This window comes from Pieris brassicae, chromosome 10 (assembly GCF_905147105.1).
Source record: "Pieris brassicae chromosome 10, ilPieBrab1.1, whole genome shotgun sequence".
NCBI lineage: Eukaryota > Metazoa > Arthropoda > Insecta > Lepidoptera > Pieridae > Pieris > Pieris brassicae.
Window position 1 is genome coordinate 15,386,123 of NC_059674.1, and position 11,245 is coordinate 15,397,367.

At 31.4% G+C, this 11,245-nt stretch overlaps 1 protein-coding gene across 1 annotated transcript; it reads left to right on the forward strand.

Annotated features, from left to right (window-relative positions):
- Positions 1-1,769: 1,769 nt before the first annotated feature.
- LOC123715111 (sodium-dependent nutrient amino acid transporter 1-like) lies at positions 1,770-11,164 on the forward strand. The gene is made up of 13 exons (XM_045669940.1): positions 1,770-2,062; positions 6,188-6,452; positions 6,652-6,868; positions 7,808-7,851; positions 7,939-8,086; positions 8,186-8,264; positions 8,486-8,589; positions 8,815-9,007; positions 9,193-9,369; positions 9,586-9,685; positions 9,985-10,164; positions 10,372-10,466; positions 10,927-11,164. Exons 1-13 carry the CDS (start codon positions 1,949-1,951, stop codon positions 11,092-11,094), a joined length of 1,884 nt encoding a protein of 627 aa, XP_045525896.1. The 5' UTR covers positions 1,770-1,948; the 3' UTR covers positions 11,095-11,164.
- The last annotated feature ends 81 nt before the right edge of the window (positions 11,165-11,245 follow it).

Consider the following 11,245-nt stretch of genomic DNA (forward strand, 5'->3'; position numbering starts at 1 on the left):
TTCAAATGTAGTTTGCGATGGATCCGCTGCCACAATAGCCTTCAATTCTTCGTTATCTACCTTGGTCCACGGGGCTTATTATGCAGGTCGAAATTTCCAGAACGAAAACGTTGGAACTAAAAACATACTGTGCTATCTTTGGCGACACCGCCACCATTCACATAATTAATCCTTCGAGCCGTTATTGCAGAACTGGTGTCAGGGTGTACGCGTAAATAACGCGATGTGTTCCATTTTATAAATAGAGTGATGGAAATACAATAAAAACAAACAAAAAAGTCTCAAGTAAATAGCTGTCAAAAATTGAATTGGGAATTACCTAAGCAAAGAGGATATATTGGAGGTTAACAAAACGCCAATTTTCATAACTGTAGCAAAAATTATATGTTCAAGATTTTTTTTCTATAATATTTTCAACCATTGTTATTATTAATTGACTCCTTTTATCTATTTATATATTACCAAAAGCGGCAAATAAAATTATATTTGTATACTGTAAAATAAATCAACATAGATATCAAGTTCAATAAAATCATGAAATGAGATCTTTTAGTTTAAATATACTAAGCGGTTTGATTTGAAATTTCATTGAATCTTTTCTCCAATAACAACAATATCCTTACCAATAATATAAATGCGAAAGTGTGTCTTTGTTTTTGATAATGGTATTTTTTCCTTCGTGGTAATTATAATATTATATCGCAAGCTGGCCCAAAGAAAGGTGTTCTGGTCAAAATGGGCTTCAGCGACTGACTGGTGAAACAAATGCATGGCCCAAGTTCGCTTGACATCAGACAGACCATACATTGTTTCGCGGAATACAAAAGCGTCAAATCGTTTTTGTTAACAACTCGTAAAAACTAGATCAAACTTAGGTGTTGCAATAAAACTAATTTTCGTTCAGTAATTATCTTCATAATTAAATAATAACCAAATTAGATAAAATCTAGAGATGTTTTTTATCGAGGAATTTATATAATATTGTTTTTTTCATAGGAAGTATAATATTGAAATAAAAGTAAAGTATTTATTGTTTATTGGTTTAGTTTGATTTTATTTTAGCTTGTAATTACCAGATTACTTCCTTCACAATCCAATTCAATAAACAGTTATAAGCGAACACCAAATCTCAATACAGATTGTTATTAAAAATAATTCTATAACAACAGCTTGTTCTACTGGTAGAAATGTAATTTTTAAAAAAAAAAATAAAAAAAAAAACTGTTTAGCAAGTTATACATATGTAAATACAAATTTTTCCATATTGTGTATACAAATGGAAATTTTTGTTAATTAATTTATTAATAATTCTAATTGCAACTAGATATGATTAAAAAATATAAATAAATACAACGCACGATACTGTGTAATATATTGTGTGATATTTCAACTAGAATTCAATAATCAAAATTGGTACGAAAATTGAAATTTCATAAACATATATATACAAATAACAAGATAAATTTTAAAAGTTTGGTTCCTGTGCCAGAATACCTATGGCTGTGTTGCGTCAAATGCTGCCGGAGAGCACCAGTTCTTAGGGCACCTATCTACGAGACGCCAATTTAAATCTGATTCTGAGTCATTGCACTTGTATACCCGAGAGTCTTTATTTTTTGTGACAAGATATTATTCATTAAGCTTTCATTATTTATTGTGCTAATGCAGTATCATTATTACAACTAAAATAACAGTAGATATATATTAAGACAGTTTTCAAAATGTGTTCAGTTGAAAGTGGAAACTTGTACATTAATTTCCGACTAAATATGTCTAGTACACATCACTAGTTTTTTTTAATAACGATAGGAATAATTTAATATTTTGATAATATCGTCGAGATATATATCACTTCTCGTTTCTTTTAAAGCGCTTAATCGTGATCAAAACGTGCGCGTGAGTGTTACGGTTCACTAATGCGAATAATTTTATGTTTATGACATAAAACATGAGTTCAGATCCAAGTTCTGTAGAAAATGGGGCACAACATAATAAAGGATTTGATCCTAGCCCTGAGACTGTGAGCCATACAAAAGAATCGGAGTTGGACAAAAAGTTAAGGGTAAGAAAGCTTAATTGATCTTTAAAAATCGTTAGCGACTTCTTTTCTATATATTTGTATAAGAACTTTTAAGTAGTTCTATATATATATCTCTATAATATATATATTATTTAGGTACTATTACAAATATCACGTAATAAAAAATCTTAATCGCTTCTATATGAAATTTCATACGATATTTCTGTTCTAGTTCTTTAGTTTATTGTGAAAATTAAATTTATAGTCTATGCGGTCGGTATTATAATAAAATTATGGTATTATGAAAGAATTCATTATCATTAAACGTTAATAAAATCACAAAATATTTTATCTTGGCAATGGTAAATTAATAATTTTAAATTAGAAAGCTGCAAATACGCGCGGGTGGGAAATTAATATAATGTTGTGATTTTAGTGTCAAATTTCTTAACTGTTTTTCGGAAAGCTGATAACTGTCAAAATTTTTTATTACAAATATAGAAAAAATATTTATTAATATATTCTTCAATATTTAATTTAATTAATTGTTTTCCGAGACTTAAAAGTAATAATTAATCAAATTGCCTTATGAACTTTTCACTAATAGCTGTTACCTGCGCTTTCACACGAGTTAATTTAAGATCGTGCATCTTATAAATGCGCGCGCTTAAATCTTAAATACGGTCAGAGAAAATTTAATTTAATTTTAAATACTTGTACGCATAAAAACGTTATTTAAAGAATGTTATCACATTTATTGCATTATTTTTTAAGACAAATTTGATAACTAAAGTAAAATGTTGCTTATAACAAAGACATAATTTTTTTTATTTGAGACAAATTATACTGTCATATACCTATAATGTTTGCGTAACTATAACCGCAACGAAAGCTCTTTGATACTTTTATCATTGATGCTCCACCTCTATTGAATCGTGCTGAACACTTCCTCGACTATCCAACACAAATTCAATTATGTGATATAAATTATATATGTTGGTCAACTATCTGAGATATATATATATTTTTTTAAGTAATCTCGATTAATTTTTCGTGTTTTAATCTATTGTATTTTAGTTTGTAGTGTTAGCTGTACCGAATATTTACAGAGAGATAGTAAACCAATTATCATGCCTTATTTCAATTTTTTTCTTTAATCTAATGAAATTCGTAATTAATTCAACTATGTAATTTCTCTTCATTATACTTATATGGTATTGAATATCGTTATTTCTTTAAAATAAATAAAAAGCTATTATTGTACTTCGGTACTTTCATGTTATTGTAAGCAATATTTTACTGGTTAAATAATAAATACGGCCTTTTTTTCTTATATAATTATTAGTAAATATAAATTGACTTAATATTACTAAATCTTAATGTTTACGGCGAGATGAAAAAATACACCATTCATTGTTTGTTTTCCAAATAGAGAACAATATTTTTTGGTATAATATTGTTACGAGCTAGGGGATCGGATAGAAAATGCCGTAGATTTATTCAAAGGTTTATTTCTTGAAAAATCAATGAGGAATTTATGGGCACAAATTAATCGCAGAGATGCACTAATAACACACAAAAACAATCACTTATTACTTCACTTATACACACTTCACACAGTACTTTATCACTTGTAATCACTTTGTTCGCACTTTATCGCTTCGGTGTTTCGCTCTTGTTATCGCATTCCAAACTAAAGGCCTAGTCGCGTTTCGGCTCGCTTATATATCCCTGGGAATAATTCTAAACAATATTCCAGAACTTTCTAGGCGGGCTTGCTACTAAGTAGCGATTGCGCAATTCTAGAACGTCCGCACTCTTTGTCTCTTTCGCACGTTGCTCTGTCCTTGTCGTACGGCGTTCTAGAGTGCTCAGTCTAGTTTCGAGAAAGTTCTGATCTTCTCTCTCTCTCTCGTATCATTTCGTCCTTGTCTCACACCTAGAAAGTTTGGTCTAGAATATACCTAGGCCTGAAAACGCTTGAAAACGGGTCTCCTGAAAACTGCACCACTCTACTACACATGCTCTGAAACCGACTGAAAAAAGGTTTCAGCTTCCTGAAAACTAGGGTAACATTATGGAAATTACAATTTTCTAATATGTGATTGACCCTCTCCTGAAACGGTCAGAAATCATATTACAGCCTGCTGAAAAGTTCTCTAACTAGTGGAAAAATCTAGAAACATGGCAGTCAACCCGTCTTCGTAACAATATGATAAATGCATTAAATAATCATACTGTGGTAATATGTAATGAAAACGATAATGATAGTTGAATTATTATTGACCTTAATACCCTTGCAAGTTCATTGATACAATCGAATCATGGAATTTTCCAAAATTTCTTACGTAAATTGATAATTACGCTTTATATAGATAAACCATAGTTATGTTCTTAATTTATCAATAAATCAGGATCAGGATTACTTTGGTCAGCAATAAAATATTGTCTATAGGGTTTGGCCTTCTTGAGATAAAGTCTATTCTATCTAACTAACTTTGACATTTTACTCAGCATTGGTAATTCAATTTATTCAGTATAAGACGTTTTGCAGGATCCATAACAAAGTATCTACGTAGCTCTGCCATTTTGGCAAACATAACAAATCATGTATAATAGCAAACAAATTGAGGTGCAGTCAGTGAAATCTACTTTATAATTTCTTAAATATGCCAACAAAAATTGTCACATGCGCAGTAGTACAATACAAAAACGTCAGGGTCGGTTGTCGCTACTACGAGTGTTACAGAGTAAGCAGCAGGGCCCAGTAGGGCATGACTCGTGGTAGTACGACCATAGGATAGCCACTTCTAGCACTATTCGTCTCGCTATCACATAAAAATCTGCATAAGCTTTAAATATAACCACAATCTGAGTCGTAGAACCAACGACGCGTGACATTATTGATACTAATGATAAAGCAAGCAACTTGTCAAAAAGATATCTGCTTTTTTATTACTATGTTTAAAAGGTATTTATTATCTTTATTAGGTTAGGCTTCGTGAATAGTGTAGAATAATAGAGTGTAATTCCAAGATATAATATCAAAGGATTAAACGGATCATTCGATTTATTATTAAATTGAGGGATTATTATACATGTTTCACAGAAGTTGGCTTTTCTCCGAATTATAGTTAGACCAATTATAATATAGTATTATTACTATTTTTATCAATGCAAATATAATATTTAAAATATAAAAACACAGCCTGTTTTCTAATTTGTAGAGTACTGCCCTTCTAGTACAGCAATTGTCAAGTGTCTCGCTCATTTAGCCTCATCACTTACTGCATACCAAAATTCAGTTTCTCTCAATGTTATTTCTATATGATATATTCGAACACTGTTAGTAAGTAAAGAAATAAATTTAGAGCTAAGCTAATCTGAAAAGCAATTTAAAGATTTTAAAAGAAATAGTTAATAACGCTTTATTATAATTTAATTCCTGACTACCTCATAATGAATCTCAGATTTTGATAACGACAAATAAATTTTAATCATATATAGTTCTGCTGAACACGTAATATTTTGTTTATAGATCTGAATCACAATTTGACGAACTCTATTCACAAACACGAGCATTATAAAATGGTATAAAAATAATAACAAAAATATATTATAAAAAGAAAGCAACTAGTTCTTAATATAGTAAGTTCTTAGTAATGTAAATCGTTGTGCTTGAAAGGTTCCGTAGACGACTTTTTCAATAAAACATAGTTCTTTTCCCACGCAGAAGAATTTTAAAAAAATATTAAAACTACATCTACATTAATATTCTTGTTTACAGCACGTCCGTGCATCTTTTCTCTTGCGCTCATACTTGTATCTACAACTAAATCCGAGAATAATAAAATGCTCAAATATAAGAGTCTTTCCTCCAACTTCGATTTTTTCCCCTTTGGAGTAAGGACTCTTGGGTCGTGGGGTTCAAGTGCACAGGCGCTAATTAAAAAGTTAAGTCAGCGCCTTGTAGATAATACCGCGACCCTGAGACTGGTAAAATAAATCCAGCGTTAAAAACACTGCCACAGAGACCAATAAAATGTAAATACTGTATATTTGATTGTTATATTTGGTTACACTAATAAATAATCATACATGTCTAGAAGATGCTTTGTGTGGCATAAACACTATGTTTATAATAAAGACTTAAACTTTTTGTTTCAGTTAAAATATGAAAGAATAAACAAAAGACCAAAATGGGACAATCAACTGGAATTTTTAATGTCCTGCATTGCAACCTCAGTAGGATTAGGAAATGTATGGAGATTCCCTTTTGTTGCATACCAGAATGGTGGTGGGGCTTTTCTCATACCATATATTATTGTACTGATAGTAGTGGGAAAACCTATGTATTTCCTCGAGTTAGCACTGGGACAGTTTAGTAACAGCAACAGTATAAAAGTGTGGTCTTTGTCACCAGCCCTGAAAGGTGAGCTTTTTACTGACATTCATTTTATTCCTTTATTAAAAAACGAGATCAGAATATGACAAAATACCTTAACAATGCGCACTGTCATATTTATTTTATACATCTACGACTCGTAATTACGACTTATTTTAAATAAAGAACTTAGTTCTTAAAAACGTAAATAATTTGTAAGTGCCTCAATCCATATTTATCATTTCAGGGACTGGATATGCACAGGCCATAGGTGGAGCGTATATAGTTTCCTACTATGTATCCATTATTGCCCTCTGTCTTTATTACTTAGCGATGAGCTTTAGTTCGACCCTTCCGTGGGCACTTTGTGATCCGTCTTGGGATAACTGTGTACCTTCAGGACAATCTGTCAACGCCTCGCAAATACAAGGAAATGCCACAAGTAGCGCAGAATTATATTTCACGTGAGTTTTAAATTATCTTCTAGATATAATATTTTATTAATTATCATTATTATAAGATACCAGAGAATTAACATATCATATGTAATGATAAATATCACATAAAATATCGCAAATAATAATGATATGAGATAAATAATATAAATTTTATGCATACCAGTAGCGTCCAGTAGGATACAGCCTCCGATCTGTAGATCTACGTTTATTTATTTGGTATTTATCTGCCTTACGTAAAATGGTATATCAATAATGAATATGACTTTTGGCTTTTTGTATTGTGGTTTCAGCGATTATAGCGCAAGGACCGCGTACAACTATGCTACGGCGTTGTTTAGATATTACGCGTCAGTAAACTAAATCAGTAATAAGAAACTGTTGAATTATATGTTTATTTTTTATGACAGCGTTAATATCAGTTGACCGAAAAAGATAAAGAAGTACTTCAAATAATATATACTCCATATGTTTTAATAAATAAGTAAAACCTTATTGAAGTTATACTTCTTTTGGCGCGTCAGGGAATAATGATGAGAGTAAAGTTTTACAATGCGCGTTCACGACGTCACAAATAACCGACACCCTAAAGTCAGCTATTCTATTGTTAGTGTCGTTTTTTCTACAAACATAGAACAAGACGAAAGATTTTTATCTTGTTTCGTTGTAACTTTTAACATGTGTACATGTACAGACACGTTTGTTTTTTTACCTTGTACTGTACCTACTGACTTCGCCATTTCGTAAATTTAATTTAAAAACCTAATAGCGTTACAACCTTTTAGGCCTGAGCCTCAGATTTCTGTATCAGCTTTATTTTTATTTTCAAATCAAAGTAGGTTAAAGGGCCTTTCGTGCTTGACAGGAATATTTCCTCACGATGTTCACCGTACATGAACATAGAACACTGTTCAATAACTCGTAAAGTAATAAATTTTATGTTTCTAGGAAAGTGGTATTACGTCAATCTAAGGGAATAGATAATGGGATTGGTAAGATATTTTTATTTAAAATACATTAGTTGAATTATTAATATTGTTTTTATGAAAGAATACTTAATGTGAAATATTTGTCCTTAGGTCTTCCGCTGTGGGATTTGACACTATGTCTCCTGGCGTCATGGCTTATTATTTTCATTATCGTTGCCCGTGGAATAAAGAGTACGGGCAAAGCCTCCTACTTCCTTGCTCTGTTTCCTTATGTCATCATGATCATACTGCTTGTGCGGTAAGTTTATTATGCAATACATACTTGAATGTTTTGTAAGTTATATATAATTGTGGAGTGATTTATCTTTGTAATGCTATAGTTTATTTTTATTTCCAGAGCCGTAACTTTACCTGGGGCTGTTAATGGGATATTGTTTTTTATCACACCTGAATGGAGTAAAATATTGGAAATTAAGGTACAAAGCTATTGTACTTACCTTATATTATAATTAACAAATACGTATAATTAACAGACTTCATAATATAGGCCTTACAGTAACAATATTTTTTTAATTATTATGTGTATAATTATCCAAAACTACGTGAATGACCAAATACATTACAATAAAATATATTTAAATAATAAATATAGTTAATTATTCTTCTAGAGAATGAACTATTCTTTTTTTAATTTCAGGTGTGGTATGCGGCTGTGACCCAAGTATTTTTCTCGTTGTCAGTATGCTCTGGAGCTCTTCTGATGTTTTCATCATACAACAATTTCGATCAAAATGTTTACAGGTTCTTATCATGTTTATTTCAAAATGCTGTTACGATTAGAATGCATTAATATTTTAAATTTAATATGCATCATAGATATAATTATAATGTATTATATATAAGATAAGATATAATTGATTATATTATCGTTGAGATATTTTAATGATATAGATTCTGCGTCGTGGGGGAACGCGCATGAATGTTTAGAGATAAAAACGAATCTGAAGATGCCTATAATTTTTTCAGGGATGCAATGATAGTCACAACTCTGGACACATTCACTAGTTTACTATCAGGCTTCACGATATTTGGTGTTCTTGGAAATCTCGCTTATGAATTAAATTACGATGATGTTAGTCAGGTCATTGGAACGGGAGGTACAAGTTTGGCCTTTATATCATATCCAGATGCTATTGCCAAGTCACCTATTGTACCACAGGTTTGTCAAAAAATGATTTTATATATTAAAAAGTCATAATGCATATTTTAATGTAAAGCGTCATTTAAACCTACGAACTATAGAGCATATACCCATTGTCTATACCTCTTCGCATCTCGCATAACTAAATTCCATGAAGGATTGGACCTAAGAAGGTGAAAATGATATCAATACTTCCTTTTCAGCTATTTGCGGTATTATTCTTCTTGATGATGGCTGTATTGGGTGTAGGATCTGGTGTGGCTCTGCTTTCTATGATCAACACAGTACTTCTGGATGCATTCCCTTCAGTTCCTACTACACTGATGTCTGCCTCAGTTTGCGTGGTAGCGTTCCTGATTGGACTGGTCTACGTCACGCCGGTAAGTCTAACTCGCGTTAGGTAAAAGATCTATGAGCTCCGCCATTTGATATTCGGAAAACTCCTTCTATTTTTTTTTTCAATTGAATGTAAATTACAATATTGAAATTTTAAATCAATTTATTGTTATATATTGACCTATATAATTAAGATATAGCTTCTACTACAATTATTTATATTAGATAATAATAATAATGTCTTTCAAAACTATTTTCAGGGAGGTCAATACATACTTGAATTAGTTGATTTCTATGGAGGAACGTTCATGAGACTCTTTTCCGCTATTGCTGAGACTATTGGAGTATTCTGGATTTACGGTAATCAATCATTTAAGTAATTGATTTTTTTCGGGTATTGGCACAGAACAAGAGATTACTTGACTCAAAAAGCTGGATAAAAGCATTATTAGGGAATTATGGGACTTTAAGAATACACGACAAATTGATGCATATTCTATTCAGGTGATAGAACTGTGACTAAAAATCTTCAAATATTGTTATGATATGTTATTTTTGTTGAAGCAAAATGAGACAAAGTTGTGCAGTTAACTATAACAAAATTGTATGTCATTTTCTTGAATTCCTATAATACCAATACATATATCTTTCTGTTACAGGTTTAGAGAATTTGACGATAGACATTCAGTTTATGTTAGGAAGAACCTGCTCTTTCTACTGGAGGATATGTTGGAGCATCATCACCCCAGTTTTAATGATTGTAGTGTTCTTTTACGCAATGATCACCACAGAAAGACTCAAATTTGGGGGCACATATGACTACCCTGAAGCTGCTTATAGTAAGTAAACTAATACTTTGGTGACTTACGCCTGGGTTCAATATTAGTTATACGTTTACGAGATGTCGATAAAGCTATCCGTATTATTATTATTCGTAATATACTAATTATTGTAAAATACAGCAAGAAGGTCATCACTCATGCTATTTTGCTTAAGAAATGACGAGACTTTAGCCCGTTTCAGAAACACTATTTTGTAATTTTCAGTTGCTGGAAACTGCCTCCAATATTTCGGTATAGCGATGGTTCCCATTTTCATTATAGCTGCCTTATGGAAATACAGATCAAAAAGCATAGTCGAGGTGAGCAAAATAATAACATACGATAAGAATAAAACATGACGATTTAGTTGTCTATGGGCAAAAACATCGAAGCAGATACATATCTGTATTTCAACTGAATGATCATTTCGTCTTTCCCTTTACATTCTTACCAATGAAGACCAATGAAACTGTCAAAATGAATATACAATAAATAATGAATCTAAATTGCTGAACCGAAATAACACAAAAAAGTTCTTGGCTTTAGATTTCCGTATCATGTTTCTTTGTTGTTTCATTATAGGATCACTCTTATCACATTACTGGCACGCCGCCAATTTTCTTTGACGGTTTGCTTAAAAGGTTTTTCATCACTGTGTGATTATAAGTTTTCAAAAATGTATTACGCACATTAATAACTTTGTGCATTGCCAGGATTCAGGGCCGAAAGTCGCGTTCTCAGTAACGAGTCATAAAATAATGTGACCACATATTTTTTCAGACTGTAAAAACGGCGTTCCGAAAGAAACCAACCTATGGACCAGTGGATATTCAAAAGCGGAAAGAATGGCAAGAATTCCGTGCAAATGCGAAACACAACCGACAAATGCAAAGAAAAGGATGGATCCAACATATCTTTATAATACTTTTCCGTGGATACCAAAGATAGTTTATAATTAAAAACTTCTAAATTATTTAAGTTAATTGTAATTTACTTCTATTAATAAAAATAAATCTGATTTTAACTGTGTTTATTGAATACGGAAATCCTGTTTATTCATGGTTGTATCAAAGAATTAGTTCTTAGTTCTCTATTACTC

What these genes read in the sequence shown, in the direction of transcription:
- LOC123715111 (XM_045669940.1), top strand. Translation starts at nt 1,949, where the DNA reads ATGAGTTCAGATCCAAGTTCTGTAGAAAATGGGGCACAACATAATAAA. An exon ending in GGGAATAGATAATGGGATTG is followed by an intron (nt 7,852 to 7,938) that starts GTAAGATATTTT and finishes ATTTGTCCTTAG; the next exon opens with GTCTTCCGCTGTGGGATTTG. An exon ending in GACTGGTCTACGTCACGCCG is followed by an intron (nt 9,370 to 9,585) that starts GTAAGTCTAACT and finishes AACTATTTTCAG; the next exon opens with GGAGGTCAATACATACTTGA.